Raw genomic sequence first — 25,247 nt, 5'->3', positions numbered from 1 at the left:
ACAGTGAAATATATAAAATGTTAAGACATTTTTAACAGCAGAAGCTTCATCTGCAGAATAGTGAGATAGCTGACCAAATTTTACCAACTGTATTTGTGTTTTGTGGCACCTGGTTAGTTTGCACATTTGAATTTTTTTCCCACCAAAGGCTTATTCAGACCCTCTTGTCACTGTTCTTCTCCAGATAGAATCCTCTCCTTGCTTCCTGTTGACCGTAAGGATCATCCGGATGAGAAATCTCCAGCGAGTAGATGCCTGTAAGTATTGCCAGTCTTAGTGGTAACTCAGAGAACAGAAAAATCATATCTTTTATAATTTTATAACAACCTCTTCTTAGTGTTTCTGAAATAACCCAGTGTTTATGTAAATTACTTGTTATAAACCAGGTCAGTCCTTGCTGCTTGCTGCTGTTTCATTGTTCTCCCTGTGCTTTCTGACTGGTTTCAAGACTTTAATGTATTTCTGAAAATAAGTACTTTCTCTCAAAGAAAGGAGAGTTTCTGACATAGGTAGATTAAGAAAGACTGCATTCTGTATTTTCAAAAACGAAGGGCAATTCAGCTGGTGGGTTGTAGCACCTTGGGAAATGTGGCTGGGAGAAGCAAACGTTATCAACCTCCTCAATCTTGGTTCTGACAAAGACGAATTGAAAAGGAGAAAGCTTTTTACAGTCATTACCACCAGGCTAATGCCATCATTAATTAACCTGAAACAACAGTAAAAAAGCCATGCTAACTGAGGGCTGAATGCTTGGTCCTTTCTAACGCTCCTGCAGCAGACTTGCAGTTGTGCAAGAGTGTGAGTCACGTGGCAGGAAAGTGGTGGGAAGGGAGTAAGTTGGAAAGGAAAACACCACAGTTTTGTAAAAGAACATGGACTATCCACATGTGCACTGAGGAGAGGTGTTTCACACAAAATAGGCAAGTTAACAGTTTGTTTTGTTTGAGTAACTAGAGCTACATGACTACCTGTGAAAGGATGCTGAAACTAGTTCGAGAGTGAGCATGGAAGGGAAATTATGTAACCCTCATGATTCTCGTGATTCTCCTATTTCTCTGTAAGCAGCAGTGATTGGCTCTATAATGTCTTGCACAGGAAGAGTCAGGAAAGATTTTCTGAGAGACAAAGATCTGGATTTACCACGCAGTACCATTCCCGTCTTACCCTGTGGTTGTCACATGTTTTTCTGGAAGGTGTATCAGAGGACTTCCCCGTGTCACAGCTCTCAGTGAGGTCATATCACTGGGCTGCATGCTCTGCACCTCCCTTCTGGTCCATGGCTGTGGCACATGTGTGATGATGCAAGAACACAGAAAGGTCTCATCAGGGACTCAGATCTTCTGTGTGTCAGGCAACAAGGCAAATAACGAGGCTGTAGAAAGAGATTGTGCAAACAGAACTGAGGCAATATTTTGCATTAAATACACAGCTGACTAGTTTGGCTGCATCTATTCATATAATTAAGGATTGCTTGATATGCTTTGTATCTTAAAGATACAAGAATGATGAATCACATCAGTAGAATAAAGTACTTGCCAGCCAAGCAGCCATCAGTCACTGATCTCCAATGATAAATCCAAAGTCATATAGTAGTTAAACAAAATCAGTTTTAATGCATTTTAAAATCAGTAGCATTACTTCTAGGTTCTCCAAATATATTCGAATACGTATTTTTACAGTTTCAAAATTCTTCAAAGCATTCTTGTCTGCCTGGAATTTCCCAGATTGGAAAAAATAAATAAAAACATTTGAGGAAACAGAATAATGACTGAAACAACTTTTACATCCAGAGGGACTGAATAGGCTATAGTCCTTAAGAGTGGAAGTGAAATTATTTAGGAGGACATGGAAGCTCTCACTATGAAAAGGAAGAGGCGAAGAAGGTGAATAAGGAATCATTTTTCACTATTTTTCAGAAGGAGGCTAAGAGACAAGAGTGGTGGGAAGGTAGAATTAAAGCTGATGATATTCTACAGAAGAACAGTGAAACTGCTGTCAGAACCTTATTTTTAAATCCAAACTAAGATATGATATGTGAAATAGAGTAGGAAATGAAGAAGGCTAGGGCCTACTGAATATTTTCCACAAAAATTTCCATCACAGGAATTATTTTTTAAATCAGTAGGAATATGATGATTTCTCCACAACTTTTTTTAGAAAAAAAATGGACAGAATTAAACTTTTTTGTTGTTGTTTCCACATTATAATGTTAAAAAGTAGAAAACCTATAATTAAGGTGTCTATTGACCTCTGATAATTCATATATCATTTTTCAAGCAGTTCTGAATTTCTATTTTTCCCTCTCACTTGGACAGAAAAGCATCAAGGCTTCTTGAACACTTTCAACAGCATAAAATGCAGCGTCCAACCACTTTGAGACAGTCAGTAGCTGTAGGGTGACACTGGGCCAAACCTGGTGGAGAAGGAAAGAAAAGAAGAGAAAAAGGCCTTGTTGCAGACAGGAAAGATTTTGCTTTTCCCCACAGGTCAATGTACAAGCTCTTGTTCCCTTCTCTGCCTGCAGACTCCTTATCTGCTGCTGACGGACCATCCTCATTCACTGCTGCCATCACTTGTCTCTCTCAAAAGCCTCACATCACAGGACGTTCATTCTCAAAGCTAGTTACCTTTTGCATTACATAGTATCTGATCTTTTTACTGCTGAGAACTGTGTCAAGAAAGGTTTTCAGGGTGCTGAAGTACCTTGCATAATCTTCAAGAAGAAACACAGTAAATGGCATTTTTGTATGTGGCTGTTTGAGACATACCTAATTTAGGTGCCTCTGAGAAAGGGGATGTAAAATGCTTCACTAACTTTCTCCTGGTGCCTTTTGGGAGAAAGACATGGTCCCTTTCTACCTGGAGGTGGCAATTGGTTAAATTCCAATGTCTAACTCAATGAGCTTCTTCTGCAGGAAGCCTCTGCCATCTCATACAGCAGGAGTAGTTCTGCAGCTCCTTTCACAAACCCTCACAAAGAAAATCACTGAGGGCAAGGCAGAGATGAAGACCTTTTGCAGTTGTTCTCAAAAAGTGGAGGAGGATCCCAGCCCCTCTAATCAGACAGCAGCTCAGGGTTAGTGTGTGTGTGCATGCACACATGAGTACAGGAAAGCTTGTTGGCTGAGAAACTGAAGTGCCTGACTAGAAGAAAAAATGCTCACCCTTTTATTTTAATACACAATATCACTGTTGTCTGTAACTCATGCAAGGAGGAACAGAAACGACCTTCTCTTCTAGGCCATCTTGTGATCTGTGCTTTTCCTCTCTCAGAAGGGAATCTTGAGAAGAGTTACGTTGCATCAGACATTTCTATTTTTGAATAACTTATGCTTATTGTTGGTACCAGTTGCTGCAGTAACCTTTCCAGTGTCCTGCAGCACTGCTGCCTTTGCCACATTAGCAATAGTTTTGCCTCTCCCTCTCCCCAGTAAGCCAGGCTGATTGCTACGTGTCCTTGTGGCTGCCAACTGCGACGTGTGAAAGGTCACGCACTAAAACTGTGAGAAACTCCGACAATCCAGTGTGGAACGAAACCTTCTACTTCAGAATCCAGAGCCAGGTCAAGGTAAGGAGCCAAAGTTGTCTGCTTGAAGCAGCCTGAAGATTTTGTATATGTATCTCCTGAACTGTGCCCAGGAATTGTTGAAGAGACAGCACACGATAAAGGACTGCTCAAAGCATTTAATAGCAGAGGTGACAGAGTTCCTATGTCTGTTCAGTGGTGCTGCGTAGGATGGCCAGAAAGTGAGCTCAGTTCTGAAGTTTTAGGGAAACAAGAGACTCTTATGAGTCAGTGCAAGATGGATACCGAATCTGGGAGTTACCTAAGCTGTTGTATAGGTATAGCCAATGTATTTTGTTACAGCAATTAAAATGAACTCGGCAAGAATGAATATGCAGTTCAAGTATATTTTTCTAAAGGGGGATGATATTTAATTTCTCAGCTTTTCTTCTCAAGCACATCCTCAGGAATACTTTCTGCCTGGAGCTAATGATGTCCAGCCTGAGAAACTATAAAAAACTCTTCTCCCTCTTTTTACAGAATGTGCTGGAGCTCACAGTGTATGATGAGGATTTTGCTACTCCAGATGACCATCTCCTCTGTGCACTCTTTGATACTGCTAAACTTCCACTTGAAAGGACAGTGATCCTGTACTTCAAGCCTAGCCCAAATGTAAGAGCAGCTAAGCAACTAAAGCAACTAAGAAACCAGTGGAGAGTTACAGAACACTTTCAAAATCTTTCTGAACCTGCCATGGATTACTTATCCTAATAATGAGTACATGAATTGCCATTCAAATTACAAGCACAAAAATGTGGTAAAAAATCTGAATTTGAGAGTCTGAACCCCTCTTTCCAATATTTTATAAATTATTAAAGACCATGGTACTGAAACAGTGCAGTAGGGAGGGGAGGGCTCTAATTGCGAGCTACCTCCGAGCAATACCAAGGCCATACAGCTGTTGTAGGGTGACTAATCTGTACATTTTTTCCCCCATGAATTTCATAACTTGAATAATTCCCATAGTTCATAACCCCCTACCCCTTTGCTTGTGTCTACTTTCGCCCCGAAAGGCAAAGATGAAGTTGTCCCTATGTGTATCCCACTATGAATGGAAGATGATTCACTCTGTTTACAGTTTCCCATCTATAAAATGGGAAAAATAATCTTGATTCCCTTTGAGATCTAAGGATGAGATCAGCAAAATATTTCATATGCAACTTCTTGCTACCAGGGACAGATTCTGGTACCCAAACTAGGTCATTCACAACCAGCTCGTACAGATCAACACTGCCTGGGGTTGCATAACAGCAATTCTGAATCACTCACTTATACTGTCTTCTGTTTATTACAGAAAAGTAATGGGTGTAAAGTTTGTTTAATTTCCAAGATAATAGCCAGTACAGTAAGTCATGGCAGGACAGTGCCAGGAATAGCTGGGAGAAAAGGATGGAATTCAGAAAACAAAGGAAGTTGCAAATTGTCTTTGTGCAGCAGCTTCACACTAAGAAATAGAAGTATAGGTTGTTTTGATGATATCTTGAAGACAGAAGGAGATGAGGCAGGAATCATTTAATCATCTGGCTGAAATGTTGATTCAGACCACCCACCTGAAATATTTATCACAGGCTACTCATTGCAACCAATAACTTCAATATTGCCTATCAGGGACTAGTGTTTAGACAAGGGACAAAGTATTATGTAGCTACTTCATTTAATATCTTGTTCTTGCTTTCAGGCCAAGGAGGAGCTAGAGGTTGAATTCAAATTGGAGGTCGCGTAAGTGATACAGAGACTATTTTAAAAATGCAAAAATCATTAATGATAAAACAAAGAAACAGTACTAGAAGTCATGATTTGTGATATTTCTGTTAAAAATTGCCAGCCTTCTTCTAAATCATTGCTGCAGTCTCCAACACCAGACTGATTAGCTTGTTCTGTAGCTTAGCTGCTCTCAAAGACACACATACCAGTTACCCAGAGACCTGTGGATGCCCCATCCCCAGAAGTGTTCAAGGTCATGCTGGATGGAGCTTAGAGCCTGGTCTAGTGGAAGGTGTCCCTGCCCATGGCAGGGGATTGGAACTAGATGATCTTTAAGGTCCCTCCCAACCCAAAATATTCTATGATTCTATGACTTGTCTACCTGGGGACATTTCAGAAGGCTTTCTGAGTGTGCAAGCATCCCTGCCTATCAATTTTTCCTTGCCTATTTCAGGTTGTGTATTGGACACACTTCTAGTGTTGAAACATACTGGTTAGGTTTCCAGTGTATCTCCAATTCCTTCAGTTTTCCCTTGCAGTAGTTTGAATCCTAGTAATTGTGTTTTCCTTCTGCCTGGCACAATCACAATGTGATGGAAACTCTTGTAAGGATGTAAGGCTCTTTCTCCAGCACAGCCATCCTGCCATCCATGAATCACTATTTTTATCTCTGTGTTGCCAAAAGGTAGCTAAGGCATGGCAGAAATAAAGTGACCAGCCTAAGATCACCTCTCATACTACTGGGGAGCCAAGGCCAGAAGTCAGGTCACTCCACGCCATCTCCTGACTTCACCTGAATGATCTGGAAAGTTTTTTTTTTCCCCATGTAATTGGTACCCGTTGCCCTGTGCCACTTTGAAACAGGCTTCCGGGGGAAGTGGTCACAGCCCTGCCAGAGTTCAAGAAGCCTTTGGACAGTGCTCTCAAGCACATGGTGTGACTCTTGGGGTTGTCCTGTGCAGGGCCAGGAGTTGGACTTGGTGATCCCCATGGGTCCCTCCCAACTCAGGATATCTGCATGCCAGCAAATACATATAACTGGCTTCCCAACAAGGATATGCTAGTTTATCAGCATGTTACTGCTGCAATACATTTATTTTATGTGTTACAGTGAGAAGAATTTGACTGCCTAACAGTAGATTCCATTTCAGATGATCGTGAGATTGCACTGTGAAAAAATAGCCATGATACACATTGCTCAGCTTTGGTACAGAGATGAGTCCCCTCAGAGCAGTGTTCAGTCCAAGCAAGCAAGGAAAGGAGCTTGTTACGTACCTGCTGGAGTCCCTCAGACTGTTGCTTTTTTTAAGCAGGAAGAAAGGGCAACATCCTGGGTAAAGATGAGTGGGATTTGTTTAACTTTAAAATAACTGTGTTTTTCATTTTGTTTCCCAGATCTGGTCCTCATGAAATAATTGCTACCAATGGAGTGCTGGTGGTATGTGTCTTTCCCAAGATATTTTAAGTGATTGCTTAATGTAAAGGGAAAGGGAGGCTGGGGGTTAGGAAAGCCAGTAGGCAAGTTCTTTATCTTTCTTTCCTCTTTCCTATTTAGATACTTTCAGAATGGGATATTTTATTTACCTGTTCATTGGTGATATCCCGTTTGTCCTATACTTCACCACACCACACATATGCACAATTTTCTTCTGGTACCAGTACTTCAAAAAACGTTATCAGAACACAATGATAAAAAGGCTGTGAAGCCACTTATTGATAATATACCTAGCCCTTTTCTCCCCTTGGAGACGAGCCATGATCTGTGGGTAAGTTCTGTGTGAAATACTGACTTATCAAAAATATATTATGTGGAAGAAGAGTGACTGCCATAAAATAAAATCCACCCCCAAAATGCAAATAGCAATGCTTCTTCAGAAAGCCCTGCCTACTGCTGACTCTTTATCTCTCAGTAACATATCTTTATTTATTTATTTCCTAGTTTAACCCTTTGTATTTATGCTATTATCCTGAAAACGACAGGATTGATTTTTTTTCCTTTGTATATTCCCCTCACTGTGCCAAATCTTATGTCATTGTCACACACAGGATGCCTACAAGTCCCTCCAAAGCTTTTCCTTTTCTTTAGTCAGTGGCTAATGGGAAAAAACCCAGAGATGCCAGGGAATCCAGAACTCCAAGTGGCTCCAAGCTGAGGGTCCACAGCTCCCTATAATGAGGATGGGATGTGATGATCTTTCTCACAAATTCCTGCAATCTGTCTTTCACAGTGTCGTGAACTTTGCTGCTTGGAAGTTGAAGTGGCAGAGAAGACGATGCAAAAATCAAGTAAGATTGCCACTTTATTATCTATTTACCAGTAGTTGCATGCTTACTAATGAGAAGATGCCCCTTTCATATAATGTGTTAGTGTAATAAATAGTGCTTACAGTATTCAGTGAAGTTAATGTCAGGTAAACACATTAGGTTATTATAGACTCCAATGACCTCATCTAGATATATGTTAATAAGGCCTATTAAATGCACAATAAAGTTGAAATCCCAGTTCTATATCACAGCAGGAATATTCAGAGTCCCTTTTCTATCAAAAGAGCGTCCACTTTGCTCCTTTCCCTTCAGTGCCAGCACTTCCCACTGGGCAAAGCTGTGCTACCTGCACCTCATTTTTAATCAAGCCAGCACATTTTTCTGGTTAATCATATTAACATTTCTCATGATCTATGTTTTGCTACTTTAGAGAAAGAGCTTTCCCTCACTGTGAAGGGCTCCTTTGAGGGGACACAGGATATTGTGCTGGGCCCCAATGGAGTCGTCAGCCCGTCATGTCCCACCGAGTTCCACTACATCAAGTATGCGGAGCCAACGCTGGATGTCATGCTGCCAAAGAAGAGGCACTACCACCCTGTATGTTGGAGTGGCCTCAGTGATGGAGGGATTTTGAGTGTCTCTCAAGAAAGTGGGAGGAAGGAGAGAGGGTAAACCCCTTGCTGGTTTTGTCCTAAATCATGTTGTTTTCCCAGTGGTCCTGTAGGTACAGTACAGAGACGGGCTCCCCAGTCGTGGTGCTGAACTCGCTGCCCATGGGAAGGAAAACGACCATTGCAGAGGTAAGCATCACTTCCAGCTGTTGGGAATAAAAGGTTACTCTAATAGAAACCATTCCTCGTAATGTTGTCCCAGATGGCTGCTAAGAGTGTCAGAAATGTTGATTTTTTATTAGACTTAGAGAAAACAGGAGCTTTGTTTCTCCAGATGTTTTCTCCACAGAGGCAGATTGTCCCTGTATTACTCTCCATTACATGCCAGTAGTGGAGACAGAGACCTACAAGGATGTAAGAAAACATCATACTTCCTTCAGTACATCTCTCCCTGTTTACCCAAAGACTCACTGACTCTTCCTTTGCTTAGGATCCAAACTGAAAGTTGCTCTTTGGGCACAAAAGAGGAAAACACCAATAAACCTGCCCTTAGTCAACCATATGATTAAGAGGCCAATATATTGAAATATGCTGAAAATATTAGTCACAAAGTATGTATTTTAAATAATATAATGAAAATATTACTTTAAAAAGACCATTAAAACATCTCAGAACAAAACACATTTTGTCACTTAATATGAAGATTGAAATAATGATTTTTAAGAGAGGATAAAGTATTGGCAGAAGCAAATGCAGACTTTGCAGTCTCTTCACTGTGAGACTATGGCCAGGATGTCAAAGATGTGCTGTGTACTAGAGCATAAAGAATGGAAAACACACAAAAAATGGTAATTCAGGATGCCGCAGAAAGCTTATGAGTAGCACAGGAAATGGGACCTATTGCATGAGTCTCAGGAACCTCCTACACCAGGATGCTTAAGGTTTCTGCAGCCTGGAAGGATTTAGGATCTGTAGATAGGGATGTTCCATTAATGATAAGTGAATGCTTTTGGAATTATGTGCCGAGATCTCAGACATTTAAGTTTGTGATTGGCAGACCTTGCTGGGGTATAAATCAAGCTCTGACCCCAAGACAGAAAGGGAAAATATAAAATTTAAAATAAAAAAATTACACATTCTTGTTTTCCAGGAGAAAAGATTTGATTTGAATGTGACAGCAAAAACTTGGTAAGAGATTTTCTTCTATTCCTTAAGACTTGGTTCATTGATTTTGCTGTTGTTTCAGCCACATGGAAATGACACAAACAAGCATTCTCAGTCTGAACACTAGAGTGTGCTTATAATAAAACATAAAATACATGCACAATGTATACTACATAATTACCCTCAGGAAGATTTGGCTTTAATCAGTAAATATTGATAAAACATTAAAATAAACGTGTTTATTTCAGCATTATCCCTTTCCTTCTAACTACATAATTTTTTTTGGTTAATGTCAGTCTCTGAAATTCACAAAAAGAACAAAGCTAGCCAACAACAACAAAAAAAAGAATAGTCAGAAGTAAACATTAAATTTAATCAGAAATTAAGAATTTTTTTTTCTTTACTGTCAGTATTCAGTGGCAATAAAACTTGTATTCTGTTAGTCCAGTTGTACCATATATTGAGTAGAAACTAAGGTAAATAAATTGGCTTGTGGTTTGACATCTATAGACAGGCTCATTAATACTCATCAGTAAACATGGAGATACTTCAGGTTATCTGTAGCTGTATGGAACACACAGAACTGGGCAAACTGGTATTTTTGTGTGTGTGCCTGATTAAGAAAAAAAGGAAAAAAATTTTTTTGAATTCAAACAGAGTTTTCTGTTATTCATTTCAAAATGGCAAGTGGTCGGTAATAACAGGAAAATCAGTGTTATTCCACAACAGGAAAAACACCACCTGCTTATTTATTTCACTTTCAGAGCACTTTTGAAACTGTTTGTGTCTTGATTTACAATGGAAACTGGCTTTTGCAGTTCCAATTACCATTGTGCATCTTCATTTACAAATAAGATCATAATAATTTGGCTGATTTTACCCAAATCTGGTGGTGGAGAAACTCATAATTACATTTCTTTACTAGTTTCATTGAAATTATGGACCCAGTAGAAAAGAGAGGTTCTGTCACTGGAAGAAAAAGCAAACCCCTGCCATTTTACAATGCCTGGCCAGGTAGCTCTGACCAGACCATGCCCATCTCTTGCCTATTGGTGTTTTGTAGGAGCAGGGCAGGAAGAGCCAGGAGGGAGATTAGTGAGCAGAAGTGCACAAATGCCCAGGGAAATAAACTACAACCATGAGGTCTTAAGGAATGACTTAATTCAATTTCAAAATAGATGCCAATGAAACCGTTCTCTGGGAGAAGTTGTGCCTTACAATTTTTGAGTCAAGGTTGATGTGGAATAGAACTTCCAGCATTGACCCCTGAAATAGCCTGTGCAAGTGTAGACACAACAGAGCAGCAGGGGTGGAATCCTGTCCAGTGACCCATCTCTGGCCATCCAGGAACTGGATGTCACTGAGGTCTCCCCAGCAAGATGGGCTCCGTGGCCACCCTCCCCAGCGGCGCTCACCGCTAGAGGGAGATGCGTTCCCACTCCAGTTCCTCAAAAGGAGAATTTTTCCTCCACGTTGAAAATGCCAACCTTTGAAAATCGGGTGTCATTTTAGATTTCGAATGAGAAAATAACCTGTGAAATAGGAATCTATACTTTCACTTTTGACCATTTGCATGGATTTTCTAAACTTGGCAGTCTTTTAGTTGTAGAATATTTAAATATTTTGTTTTATTTGTAAATACTGTACATTGTTCCAATTAGCAATAATTGGGCATAATGCCACTAGTTAGTCTTACTAATTAACATAATTTTCTTAAATAGTAAAATTATTCTTTCTTGCTCCTGTCATATTGCATCGTCTTGTTTGAAGGGAAGGGTGCTGTAGATTATCTTTGATCAAAGTCCTAAGATTGATATGGGTGTGTTAATATTTAATATATGTGTCTGTTTTTATCTTAGCAATTGTTCATGCCACCAAGACCTGGACATGCGCTTCGGGTTTAACTTATGTTCTGAAGAGATGGCTTTCCTGGGGAAAAGAAGGAGATATGTAGCAAGTGCTCTCAAAAATGTTTTTCACCTACCATGCGATCTGCAGGATCAAGAAGTACGTGTGTGCTGAGGGGATAGAGCTGGAATCTCTAGTGCTTTCATGTACTCCTGTAAATGAGTGGTCAGCAAAACAGGCCACACATACCTGCTGTGCAGGTACAAGCTTGTCCGTGTGTCTTAAGTACATTTCCTTCTGCTGGCAAGGTTTGTTTTACCGAGAACACTGGTTGCAGTCATCATGCTTCATTACTATCAATTTGGAATTTGTCATGGTTGAGGTGTGTTCATTCCTACCATGCTGAGCTATAACTGGCTTGGTTCAGAAATACTGAATACATTACACAGCAAAGATTTTTTTCCCCTTGCTCCAATTTCACCGCTTTGTGAGAGTTTAGGACAAACATCTCTGAGTGCTTCTTATATCTTCTGTTCCTTGCAGTTTTGAAATTCCTTAAAATAAATATAATTTATTTTAAAATAACTTCAAGATACAGAAGAATAACTGAGGGTAGCTTAACAACATTGGCTGTGAACGGAGTGTATTTCTTCATGAGATTATCATGCAGGTTTTCATACATTAGTAGTCAGTGTGTGAAATAAGAAGAGTGGTGGAGTGAGAGATGTAGAGAAAATACATCGTTGTTTCCACAGAAGGTTTATTCTTATTCATCTGTGCCCGTATTTGCCCTAGAGATGGGTAAGAACCCAGGTTTGGCCTAATCTCTGAACCCGCATTTATCCAAAGGGAAATAAGTGGCAGTAGCAGTTGTTGCTTGGTTTTGGAGTCTTTCCTTGTGAAAAGGGACCTGGGCTCAGAGCTCAGGACCTGGGCTGGCTGGGGTGACCAGACCCCACTGCAGTTTGGGATGCAATGTTGAATGCTGTCAGTGTGAACGTCCCATCCTCCCTCTGCCCAACAGGTCCCTGTCGTGGCTATCATCACGACAGGTGGAGGACTGAAGTCAATGACAGGATTGTATGGCAGCCTCATGGGACTCAAGAAGTTAAATCTCCTGGACTGTGTAACATACATCAGCGGGCTGTCCGGCACCACATGGTAAGCCAGCTCAAGCAGGAGGCCTGACCATGCCTTTTGAGGATCACACTTCTGCTGAGAGTAGCTTCTAAGAGCAGACAGGATTGGGAGATTCTCTTCAACCATCATATAAACAAGTTTCTCAGTAATAGGCCATTAAAGATTAGCTTGACTTGGTGCACACTTTTTCTATAAGCAATTCTTTACTGTGCCTATCAACTCCATGTGTGCAGCAGTTAAATGTGCATATGACAAGCACACTCATCAAGATACTTTCTAGGTAAGTAGTTACTGTGGATGTAACTGTGGATGCTCATAGCATCATGCCTCTTCCTTTCTCCACTGATGTCCCAGCTGTTGTGGTTCCCATTAACTTCTGAGACTGGCTGTGATTTCTAACTGGAAAAAACTGCTGGATAGTGCACACTTACCCCTGCAACCTGCCAGTTTTATGTCCCCCTGGCCAGAGTTATTCCCTGCTCACAGGACCTACAGTTGCCTAATGTCTGATTGTCCCATGTAGAGGAGGTTGGTAAAATAGAGGATGATGTTAAAACAAAGCATAGTGATATCATAAGATTAACACTAAGTTAATCAAAGCCAAGAGACAGCAGCTGATATGAATGAATTTAAGGTTCCAAAAAATAAGCAAAGAAATTTTATTATCATTTTCTGCCTAATTTGTGCTTCACAAATGTACCTATGTTCACACCTGGCAGTTTTATCCCTTAAGCTTCTGCCAGTTCTGCTTTAAAAAAAAAGGTCAAGAACAAAAACTGCACTTCATTCTTCAGGGCAATCTGAAGTCATAGAAACTCTGGAGTGTTCATTCTGCTGAATGGAGTAGCTAAACCAGAGTATGTGTGAGCAGAAGGAAATGCCTAAAGGTAAACCTCTGTTCTGAAAGCACAAAATTTCCAGCCTTTTTTTGCTCCTTTTGACTTTTGCTCTGTATTGTCTTTCTCCAGGACCATGGCCAACTTATACAGAGATGCTTACTGGTCACAGAAGGACCTGGACTCACATATTGGTGAAGCCCAGAAACAAGCAACGAAGTGCAAGATGGGCTGTTTCTCAATGGATCGCATGAAGTACTACAACAAGCAGCTTTGCCAGAGGAAAGAAGAGGGATACAGGACATCATTTATAGACCTTTGGGGTCTCATGATTGAGTACTTACTGAATGATGGGGTACGATGTATATTCCATTTCTTAAAGAACCATGTGTTTTTCCCTTAGTGGATGGAAACGAGTCCATCATTTCAGAGAATGTACCTCCAAGCAGAGGGGAATTCTGTGTCTTAACAAAATACCAGATTTTTAACACTCCTTTAATAGTTTTCCTAGAGAGAAATGCATCCTGTATGCTAATAAATTAGATTGTGGATGCAGCCATTTGAACTCTGGCTGCTATTTAAATGGAAGTGAAGGCAATCTTGGGAAGTGCATCTAAGATGAAAATTACTCATGCAAAATGAGTTCAAAATGCAAAGCAGAGTGAAAACTATCTCAAGCAACCCTGAAGCAGCTAGAATGTTCAGTGAATTGCATCCACTGGCAGGTAACTTGATCTGCAAGTACACTGGAGGCAAGTACATATTTTACTTTTGCTCAAAAGCACTACTCATATGGTTTAAGTGATGCTAATTTTTGTAAGTAATTACAGATTTGCTTCTCTGTTACCTGAAGGGCTTTCTACCCCTACAGTAAAATAGCCCACTTCCTTGTCTCCCCATGTGGATCACAGTTCCAGGATGTGTGCTTTGGCACTTGGAAAGTGGGAAAGGGTGAGTGGTTGAGGATTGAGCAGAAGTGTCCTCCAGCAGGGGCAGAAGTGCTACAGTTGTTCTACCATTCATTAGGGATTATTTTTCTATAAGTACATGTATAGCATTATGTATATGTAAACAGAACATAAATGCACACAGAGAGGAATACCAGGTGTTAAATAAAGGTGTGAGCTAAATAGATGCCTCTCTTTTAATCTCGGATAGATGAGGTCCCCCTCAGAATTTAACCAAACATTTTCCCCTTTGAGCAGTGCTGACTATTGCTATGTAACCATTAACTCTCCCTAATTTTCCAGAACTAGCTGCTGTTAAATTTTCCAGTAGTTCATGAGATTGCATGTTTTTTTATAAACCTCTTCAATGACAATATGCTTTTTCAGAAAAGAAAAAGCGGGTGGGGTGCAAATAATTTGCTGCCAAATTTCAGTCCCCTTGCAAGGCTGGACTGTGATAGCTGTTGTGTGGTAGAGCTCACATGCTCAAGGGCTTCCTTCAGATTCAGGAGAGGCAAGGATAGCTCACTACACTCTTCAGCACAAGGAGCAGACCACCCCTCCTCCTACATGTCAGGGCAGTACTTCCTAGGAAATACAGATGTGTGAAGAAACAGTTGCCTCCCTCCTCATCTTTTTGTGAATCCATGCACAGAGCCAGGCTGGAGCCTAGGACCTGTTCTGTGCTGGTTGGTGGGGCTACCTGCAGTGCTCTGTGTGATGGAGCTGCCTGGGTATGTCCTGCATGCTGAGGGTGGAGCTGCCTGGCTCCTCCAGCACCGGGGCCAGTGAATTCACCATGTGTTGTTTCCATCTCCTCTCACATACCACTTTTTCTTCATACCAGAAAGACCCCCACAAGCTTTCAGAGCAGCAAGAAGCACTGTGTGATGGCCAGAACCCACTGCCCATCTATGTGTCAGTCTGCGTCAGGGACAGTTACAGCACCAATGATTTCAAAGGTAAGGATGTTGTTTTGGATCCTTTGAGGCTGAAATTGGCAGCTGAATTCCTGTCATCACTCTTTTCTTCTTGGTAGCACTTGGAGAAAAGAATCCTGATGTGTTAGCTGCTTTTTTGAGAAATAACCATCACCTCCATGCCTTACGATGTTAATATAAGGGTTTTGGGGAGCAGCATTTCACTGTCTAGACATATGCCAGAAAGGCCATTTTTGAAGTATCATCACATCCACCTAGAATGAGAAGTATTGGAATTATCCAAGAATTGCTTTTTCTCAATGGCCAGGTATTGTTTCTATATGAAGAATGACCACATAGTTATTGTACAGTTTGGGAAGGCTTCCAACTTTCCAGTCTCCCAACTGAATCTGTTTTTTTCTCATTGTCCTCTTTGTTTGGGTTTTTTTTCTGTGGAGAATCAGATGGAGGAGAAGGGGAAGAGGAGAATTCAGATCAATTTTTTTGTTGTTGAGGCAAGAAAATGAATCATTTCTGAATGAAAACAAAATTACGGCCCATGACATTTCTGTCCCAGTCTTCACTCACACTGCAGTTACATCAGACAACTGCACTTCACTTGGAGAGGATATCCAGGAAAGCCAAGAACTAATTTTGTCTCCATTAGTACCACACATAGCATAATTGGTCTTAAGTTATGAGTGAGGCTTTGCAAAGGCAACATATTAAACATAACTCAGACCAATGTATACCTGAGCCTCCCCTCTCCCCGCACCTGCCTGGGAACCCTCTAAGTGTCTCGTTGTGGCTGTATTGCAGAGTGGGTGGAGTTCACTCCCTACGAGGTGGGACTTCTGAAGTACGGCGCGTTCATTCGCACGGAGCACTTCGGAAGCGAGTTCTTCATGGGCCGCTTGTTGAAAAAGCTCCCCGAATCCCGCATCTGCTACCTTCAAGGTGATGTATAGCATTGTCCTGGCACAGAGGCACTTTGGAGGGGTGTAATGTAACCAGTGGGTAGATAGTTCTGTCCTAATGTACTGAACACTGTCTGCTGGGAAATGGGAGTGGTAGTTTATCCGAAAGAATACAGTAAAAAAACCTGCATATTTTTTCAGTTTCTTATCACTGTCTTGGTAGATGGGTTGTCTGTGTCTTAGAGATGGAATAGATGAGGCTCCTTAATTCTTTCATTGTAAGTAATAGCTCCCACTTCTGTGTTTATTCTTCTGATTCTTCTCTGAACTCCAACTTAAGTACAATTCTGATAGTCATATTTAAATTTACAATGACTGGTGAAATGGTGGCACTCTGTTTTGTCAACAAAGCCACCAGTGCCCCTGTGGGGAGGCAGAGAGGGGCAATCCTGGATGGAGAAAAGAGTGCACAGTGGAGCTGGAGCCCACTGCATGTATAAGCCTTTACAAGTTGTGGTGTGAGATCTTGTCTTACAAACCAAACATCTGAAAAGCCAGTTCATCCCCTTTTGAAACAATTCAGGGTGTTTGAACGAGTTACTGATCAGAGTATGTGCAGAAAAAGATAAACTGGAGAACGGAAGGTGGGGATGGAAAGGAAGTGTTTGCTATGTATGTTTTATCTGAATTCTTTATTTTGCCTGTTGAGTGAGTGGGTCTTTTTTATTCTTGTCTCACATTCTTTTCTTTCTTTACCATGTGGCAGAGCCATGTAGTAGGTTAGGCACAAAGTTGATGGTAGCATGAACTGAAATAATGACACAGAAAGTTAAGAGGAATGTAATAGACTGGAAGTTTAGAAATATTTGCATTAAGCCCATTAAAAAATTAAGCCAGGAGGTCAAAACAGAAGAAAATGGGCATTTTCTTGTTAAAATGTGTCCTTGTGTTCACTAATTCCTTTTCCAGGTATGTGGAGCAGTATATTTTCTGTGAACCTGTTACAAATATGGGGACTGTCCCACAGTTCTGAGGACTTCTGGAAGAGATGGACACAAGACAGAATAGAAGAAGTTGGTGAGAAATTATTAAGCCTTTCATTTATGGTCATTTATTTTCCTGTATGGCTTTTGGCATCATCTTGTCAACTTTGCTGAAGCTGGTATTGACACTGAACTGTGCCGTAAATCAAATCCCTCCTGATGGGAGAGAATTTTCTAAAAGTCCTTGCGAGGAGTTTCAAAGATAAACTGAGACTTTTCCTTGAGTTTAAATGCTGCCAGATGTTTATTGAGTCTTATCAGAGGAACAGAGCCACTAGTGTGACCCAGGTACAGCATAGAGCACAGAAAAGCAGGAGAGAAGTCTCTTGTTATCAAGATTTGCACAGCCTTTTAAAGATAATTTAACCAATAGTTACTAAAAACGTATATTATTTTCACTTTCCTACCAATTATTCAGTAACACGGGCAGGAACTGCGGAATTCTCTATCCAATCATTCCAAACTACTTTTACTGCAGAACATGAGGTAGTAAAAGAAGAAGGTTTAGAGAACAACAACAATCCTCCATTTTGATATTTTTTACTCTTATCTATTTACTACAAAGAGAAGCCCAAAACCTCTAAATTTTTCACCCTGTGACAATCTTACATAGTAGTCTGTCACCTAATTCACACCACTGTATTTTCTAGTTCTTGTCTGACCGTTGGTAATTTTTTCCAAGGTTGGAGGTTAAAACAGTGTTGTTCAGGGGGGTAAGAACCCTTAAAAACAGGCAGAGAAATATTCTCGGCACTCTGGGTTCCTACATGGTATCACAGGATCTTACTAAGCAATAGCAACTTCCCCTCACACTGTATAGACTAAGAGGAAGAAAGTAATCAGAGAAAGGCTGCTGTAGTTACAACACTTACTAAAGCTCTACTGGTTCCTTCAGAGGATGTTTTAGAGGGGTCAGATGTTTCTCAGGAAGTGTTTTGGCATTACCATTCTCACTTATCCATACAGAACCAAGAACCAACAGCAGAGGATATGGTAATTTTTACTGCCTATGTGGAGAATAAACCTTAGTATCAATTGGTTAATCAATATTTCCTGGGTTTTTTTTTTATTACTCAGTACAGTAATCACTGCATTGGATTCATACTGATACAAAGATAAATGAGGCCCAGAGGGTATTTTCTGAAGCAATATAGAAACCATGATTTTATTGCTAAATCACTTAATATGATTGTAACTATAATTACAGACATCCTGAAAAATGCAGAAATACATCTGTGCAATCATGGAAACCGCCAGGTCTCTCCTGCTGCACTCTCAGCCTCTTGGGCTGGCAAAGCAGATTGTCATTTCCAGAAACCACACCTTGTGCCATTTCTGCTTTTCACCCACATGCCATCTATCCACCCCCTAAACTACCCATAGTTTCTGAATGTGAATGTATGCCCCAGGTTTTCCTGGGGTGCTCTCACTCTGCTGATTAAGCATATGCTCATGTAGTGATTATTGGGTAGCAGCTGTCACTGTTGCAATAGACCCTGTGGTTGCTGTTGTTGCCCATCTGACTAAGCAGTAGCGTATTCATCAGCCCCCTTTTCTCCATGCTTGCATCTGTTTCATGCTATCTTCCTGTGGGGATATTTAACTTCTGACTGAACATTTTCTGAATTGCTTGATTTCCTTAAGGTGTCCTTTTCCCAAGACTAAAGATTGCTTCTGATGAACTGTCTTCAGGCCAAAGCTTAAGACCATCAGCAGAGCTTTGTCCAGCAGCCATTCCTTTCCTTCAGAAGAGTTTGTGTGTGTTTAGTGAATCATCCAAGAATAGCCCCTGAGAACTCCTTTGCACCAGGGCAACCAACAGGAAATATTAGTTAACAAGCAGTTCACCACTTTTTCTCCCCTCCTCTAGATGAAGACCCAGTGTTGCCCACAAGACCCCACGAGCTGAGGACTCGCATGTACACCCCCCCTGGCCCCCTGTACAGCGCCCTTCGGGGAGCACTGACCGACCGCTTCTCCGTCGCCCAGCACCACAATTTCCTGAAGGGCTACCAGCTGCATAACAACTACATGGAGAACCAGCACTTCTGTCGGTGGAAAGGTGTTGACGGCTAGTATTTAACTGGCATCATTTTCAGGTGCTCTTGGGGTGGGGAATTTAGGAAAGAAGCCTGTCCGGCTTGGCAGGGGATAAAAATCCTCCCAAGAGAACATTTATTTTCTCAATGGAGAGGACACACTAAGACTTCAGTGTTGCCAGGTATTTATGACTTAATGTTTGTATTCATTTGCTTCAGCTGAGACCTCTGCAGTTCAGACTGAGAGGGTAGACTTGAAGCTGACAGAAGCAAATTTAAAGTGGCAGAGAGCAGAGTGAACATGGGAGGCTTAATCTGGCAAGATTATACCTCTAGCTTCAGAGACACCTGAAACATCCAAGAAAATATCACCTGTAAGAGAAAACTGGAAAGGAATGGGGCTTTCTAGTCCAGAGAAGTAGGGACTGAGTGGGAGGCATGAGTCTGAATGTATAAAGGATTGAAAATATTTTGTTCTCCAAATCAATAAGAGAGAAGATGAAACAATGACTGAAATGAAGTAAGGCAGATTTAGGTTAATTATTAGACCTAGCTTACTGGCGCTAACAAGCATGACATCTTAATGGAATGTATTGCCTGCAAACTCAACATAGATTTTTCAGAACAGGAGCTTAGGGGTTTTGCAGTCTTTCTCATGCCTGTTTGACAATCTAGTAGTGTGGCAATTAAATTAGACCAGGCCTCTGGGATGGTCAGTTCCACCTTACACTTCTTTTTCCAGTCAAATTATCTGCAGATCTATTCTTACTCAAAAAATATTTTCCTTTTAGACACTGTGTTAGACTCACGTCCCAACCAGCTAATGCAAAATTCTGATCACCTGGGCATGATAGATGCTGGATTTTTCATCAATACCAGCAGTGCACCACTTCTAAGGCCACAGAGGGAAGTGGATGTCATCATATATCTAAGTTATACTACTGGATCACATACATCGGTGAGGACGTTCTTGTTACCATGTGTTGTGTCTCCTTTTACTTGTAAATGCCCAACCTGTAGCATCCAGAACTGCTGGTTTTATCAGCTGTTCAGTTTATAACATCTTCCTTCTCCTACATTTTTCACTGTAGTGATTAATATTGTTCCTATTTCCTGGACTCTTTCTTGCTGGTTTATTCAAGGGGGTGTCAGCATGGTCTCTTCCAGAATGATGGGAGGAGCCTCTTCTGCTTTATGCTGAATCAAGCAGGCTTCCAGACCCTGCACAGGGATATTCATAAAGATGAGGAAGTGATTTCTTCTGACTCAAGTTAGAATATAAAAAGGGTTAAGTGGATATCAACAGCAGATGATTTCTGGGCTGACAAATAAGATGCTACAAGTAAAATTCAGTGATGAGCATCTTCCTGCAGAAACCTTATTTCATGGAGATAAAGTTAATTAGCTGTCTATAAGGGCTAGCAGAAAAGAAGTTTGGATCTTTTTATGTCAGAAGCTGAGGTTAGTTGAAAACTCACTATTAAGTACTTTGGCCTGCTTAAGTAGAATTACATTTTGAGAATGAAAACAGCTGTGCTAATGCTAATAAGCTGTATGTTGCATGAGACAGATGTAATGAAGTTTTACTTCAGCCTCATTCATTGTCTAGATAAAACTTACCAAAAAAAGGCTGCTACAATTTCAAGTACTTTAGTAGAAGCCTTTTTCTGCTTGGTAGTGTTCGCTCTTAGGTGGTGCAGAGTAAATAACACAGTGCATATTAGGACATGATATTTTATTAAACATTTCAGGGAAAAGATATAGCATAGCCCAGTACTTCAGGCTTTCTCAGTAGAATATCAGGCTCAATTAACACTGTGACATAATGCCTACACAAGCAGAGACATAATTGCACTTTCAAACTTAACTTTCTTATCTCCTGGCTTCCAAGCACAAAGTAAGATACCTTAAACATTTTCTTGCTGTGGTTTTTTTTCTGTTTAATTCTAGACAATATATTAAAGACAGGCTCTTTCATTTGCTGACACTCATGCTTCACCCTAAACTTCTGCAAATAGTTTCAATTTTTTTAAAAAAAGCAGTGTCCTGGGTGAATTCTTTAATTCTGCAACTGGGTTTACAGCTTCTGATTAGCAATGTGGTTACTATGTGTGGTAATTATGTGTAGAGTAACCCTTGATAAGAAGCAACTCACCCTATGGATCTGAGTCACTAAACCTTAATAGTAGATGACAATTTGGGGTCTTTAGACAATGAAGTTGATTTCCAATGCTGACCATTTTTGTGATCCTCCAGTCTCTAGATAAGGCATGTAAATACTACTCAGAACAGAAAATCCCCTTCCCAACAATTTCTTTGACTGATGAAGATAAGAAAAATCTGAAGGAGTGCTACATTTTCCAAGATTCAGATTTGCCAGGATGTCCGATTGTAATTTTTCTTCCCCTTGTGAATGATACCTTCCAAGAGTACAAAGCACCTGGTAAGTTACAAGTAGTGGCAAAGCATTAAACAAAAGACACCACTGCTTCCCTGACTCAGCCAGAGCTTCTTTGCTGCTGGCCATCTTTGCTGGCTGGGTTCATGGGGGAGCACTTTAGCTAATTAAACTTGTTTTCCCCATCCCTGCCAAAGCTATTATGTTCACTCATGTCTTCCTTGTGGCCCTAAGAGAATAGACACAGCCTGTGTCTTTTGGATGGTGTTTACCTTCACCTCTCTCCCATTTGTTATTTGAAGTGTTCCTACCTAACTGAAAAAGCTTTTTTCCTGTGAAAAGTATAGCTCTCTCAGATTATTTCCCCCTGAATATATTGTCTATTGTCTGGGTATTTAATTCTACACTTGAGGAACCAGCGTGTCACATATGAATGGTGGGGGAGCAAGAACCTGCCTTTCAGGCTGAACTCCTGCAATGTTAAGATCAGTGTGTCTCATTTTGGTACAGCACCAGCCTGGGGATCATTTTATTGATTGTGCTGTACTCAGGGCCTGTCACTCTTTTTCTGCCAGGCCACCTACTTTGTATTCCTCTTCTTTACTGCAGGTTAGTAGGATGCATTTGCTCTGCTCCTTGGTAGCAGGGAGGTTAAGTCCAAAATTCTGCTGTTGTGGAATTTGCGTGACACAAGAAACAGAAAGGCAGAGATGGATCCTGTTGGCAGGTGCCCTGCACCTTTTTCAGCATTGCAGGAACTCTCTGTTTCCACATGTTTCTATTGCTCCTTTCTTGTTTAAATTCTATTCTCTTACTAGCAATTAATCTTCCTCAGCTGAGGTTCATAGAAATCCCAGCTGCCCAGGGTAAGGCCTGCAGCGCATTGACAGTGGCTTTTGGAGTGCCCTTTCAGGCTGACATCCTTGCCTGACCCATGGCTTTAATGAGACAGATGTTTCTGAGTAAGCTGTAGATGAACATTACAATGCCATCCCTCACTTCTCCCTTGTGCCTTCCTCACTTCAGACCCACAACATTCTCTTGACTAGGGTGGCAATAGTTGGACATGCATTGTGCATTTAAACCCTATGAATTTTCTTTAGGAGAAAAGTCCCACTCTTTGAGCTTTTGTGGACAGTTTGACACTGATTGAGATACACATCGTGTCACAACAACAACAACTCTTTCCCTCCAGGTGTCAAGCGCTGTTGCTCAGAGATGGAGGAAGGCCAACTTGATTTGACCAGCCGCTGTTCCCCGTACTGCATGTTCTCAGTCAGGTACACCGATGAGAACTACCGCAAGCTGCTGAATCTCAGCGAGTACAACATCCTCAACAACTCTCAGATGATTATGCAGGCCTTGCAGACAGCGATGCAAAGGAGAAGGCAGAAAATGTGCTGATCGCCTGTCCAACTGCCCTTATCTTCTCAGAGGAGTTCTTCATGCTCAGAAGGGACACAGCTTTTTCAAACACTGGCCATTCTGCACTGCAGAAACTACCCCAGCTGGTGCAGTGGCTTGCTGGGGTTTTTCCATTCCCAAGAAGTGGTCTCTATAAGCAAAGACATTGTGTGGGAAATTTTTACATGTTTTGTTCCATAAATTAAGGTTGTCTGTAGAACACTCTTTGCCTAAAATACTTGTTAGATTTTTTAAATAGCATGATTTTAAGCCTAACTTATTATAATACATGACATAAAGGACAATAATTTTTTACCACCACAGTGCTACAGTTATACAACCCAGCCAACACACCTACAGGCCATAAGAAGGGAGTATAAACACTCTGCTCCCACAATTCTGCTTTGTGGAACACAAGGTGCAACCAGCCCTGGAAAACAAAGAGAACCTGAGACACAACTGGAAGCTGGTATTGGATCCCTGGGCCAACTCTGTTTTGCAAGTGTCCCGAAGAGCAGCCACAGAGGCTGGGAATGTAAGAGGGACAAGTGTGTGCACACAACCAGCCCCATCATTTGCATCCACATCCTGGGCTCTCTCGGGCTGTGAATGAATCATATGTGATGGGAAGGAGCAACTTAGGGGGAAGTGGCGTAAGACTTTTCGCATAAAATTTTTTTTTAAAGCAAAGGGTGTTAATTTGGGCACATCAAAATTCCCTGTTAATTTATGTCAGTTTTAATTGGTTTGTACTGAGACAGTATATAAAACCTCAACACTTTAATTTGAAGCTTTCAAAATAAAACACCCTGGATCCTTTTCCCCCTGTTATTTCTTATAATAAAATACCATTCTTAAATTTAAAAAAATAAAAAAGTACTTGAAAATATTTTACTTCCAATAGACAATGAAAATTTGCTGTCTTACTCCATGAAAACAGTTTAGGTCATATGCCTATCAACAAAACTTCTTATTTGTTTGGTTCTGTCTGCACAAACTGAGCAAAAGTGAGTCAGTAGTCTGCAACAACTAAGACCATCTTAAAACAATCCAAAGACCATGCATGGGATCTAGCACAAAACCACCAATTACGTTTGTTTGGGCTTGCATTTTTAAACTTCCTTCATTTTCCATTTTATTGAAAGTGCCTTTTTTAACTGTTCTGAACTGTGCTGAGGGTGAGCTGTAAAAATTATTTATAAATCCATAACAACTTTTGCATTCCAGGAGCAAGTCAAATTGAAAACACTCTTTATTAGTAAGTTTTACATCCTAAAGACAGCTGGGAAAATTTTGAAGAAAGTGTCTATTCAGTCAGAAAAACATCTATCAACTAGATATTATAATGTGGGACTAAAATAAACCAGGGAAAATGCTTGGGTAAGTTGAAACATTTCATGTTAATATTTTACAAAACATCTTTGTTTTGAAACATAACTTCTTTTTAATAGACTGCCTACCTCGTCAGCCCAGGGAACCCAACCTGAAAATAACAGGTTTCATTCACAGCCAAATAACATGTTTGGCTTGTTACAGAATGATGCTCTGAGGATGTTCAAGGAGAGATGACAAATTATCTTTACAAATTGGTTCACAATGACTTTTCCAACACTTCAGTCATTTATTATATCAAAACAAAACTTGCATTTTTGTGCAACTGTAGCCTAATGTTGCAAGCCTAAAGATCACAGTATAAATATTAACGTTTGAAACTCTTTAGGTTTTGAACAACTATGCACTTCTGCTGGTATTTTTTTGTTTGTTTGTTCTGTGGTAGTTTCACTAGTCATGATCAGAAATATGACGCTATGTGCTCTGCATATAATCCTGGGAATTGCCTCCATTTTTACCTGAAAACCCTCTTGTGAAAAAACCCCATAGTTTTTAGTGTTAAACTCGTGCCGCCTCCAGTTCTGAAGAAATGTTACTTATGTGTAAAAATTGTGTGTATTCACTACCAGACAATAAAGGCTTGTTTGCAAAATGAGCATTTTGCCTTGCTCTGCATATTCAGGCATTTCAGTAATATGCTTCAGGTTCACAGTGTGTTCCTTGTTCCTGGAAAACAAAACTGTTTTTATCTCTGCAAAGAGCATACCAAATACTTGCTTCTATCGTGGATAAAGGAATGTCTCAAGGGACAGATTGCAGGAGTATGGAGTGAGCCATGGTCCCTCCCTCCTGCAAGGGCTGTCTCTGATATAGATTGCAAATGCTGTTCATGAAAATGAGAGTTTTTTGGTCACTGGCACTATGGGAGTGAAAGCCTCAGAGGGCCCATCCGGGTGGACAGTCTGGTTTATAGCTTTGCCCTCTAAGCAGATGTCATAATAAAGCACTGTCTTTAAACATGACTGACAGATGCCAATGCTGCCAATTTTCTGTGACCTAATGAAAAATGCATTGCATCAAGCTACATCATTGCAGCTGGCACACAGGCGAAACA

General features: G+C 40.7%; 1 protein-coding gene across 1 annotated transcript in view; it reads left to right on the top strand.

Annotated features, from left to right (window-relative positions):
* Positions 1-22,801, top strand: part of LOC309574104 (cytosolic phospholipase A2 epsilon-like) — a gene marked incomplete at both ends in the record, with an annotated part of 34,103 nt that extends 11,302 nt beyond the window's left edge. Inside the window, 19 exons of the mRNA XM_082283455.1 lie at positions 185-257; positions 3,432-3,568; positions 4,046-4,177; positions 5,244-5,284; positions 6,665-6,707; positions 7,498-7,555; positions 7,965-8,131; positions 8,248-8,334; positions 9,296-9,333; positions 11,169-11,316; positions 12,182-12,318; positions 13,266-13,488; positions 14,928-15,042; positions 15,820-15,957; positions 16,887-16,994; positions 18,831-19,022; positions 19,791-19,957; positions 21,256-21,442; positions 22,593-22,801. Coding sequence (XP_082139581.1) covers positions 185-257; positions 3,432-3,568; positions 4,046-4,177; positions 5,244-5,284; positions 6,665-6,707; positions 7,498-7,555; positions 7,965-8,131; positions 8,248-8,334; positions 9,296-9,333; positions 11,169-11,316; positions 12,182-12,318; positions 13,266-13,488; positions 14,928-15,042; positions 15,820-15,957; positions 16,887-16,994; positions 18,831-19,022; positions 19,791-19,957; positions 21,256-21,442; positions 22,593-22,801 — 2,400 coding nt within the window. The remainder of the gene's footprint in view (positions 1-184; positions 258-3,431; positions 3,569-4,045; positions 4,178-5,243; positions 5,285-6,664; positions 6,708-7,497; positions 7,556-7,964; positions 8,132-8,247; positions 8,335-9,295; positions 9,334-11,168; positions 11,317-12,181; positions 12,319-13,265; positions 13,489-14,927; positions 15,043-15,819; positions 15,958-16,886; positions 16,995-18,830; positions 19,023-19,790; positions 19,958-21,255; positions 21,443-22,592) is intronic.
* Between the last annotated feature and the right edge of the window lie 2,446 nt (positions 22,802-25,247).

This window comes from Coloeus monedula (assembly GCF_965178545.1).
Source record: "Coloeus monedula genome assembly, chromosome: 6".
Classification (NCBI taxonomy): domain Eukaryota; kingdom Metazoa; phylum Chordata; class Aves; order Passeriformes; family Corvidae; genus Coloeus; species Coloeus monedula.
This window is presented reverse-complemented; position numbering and strand designations above follow the sequence as displayed.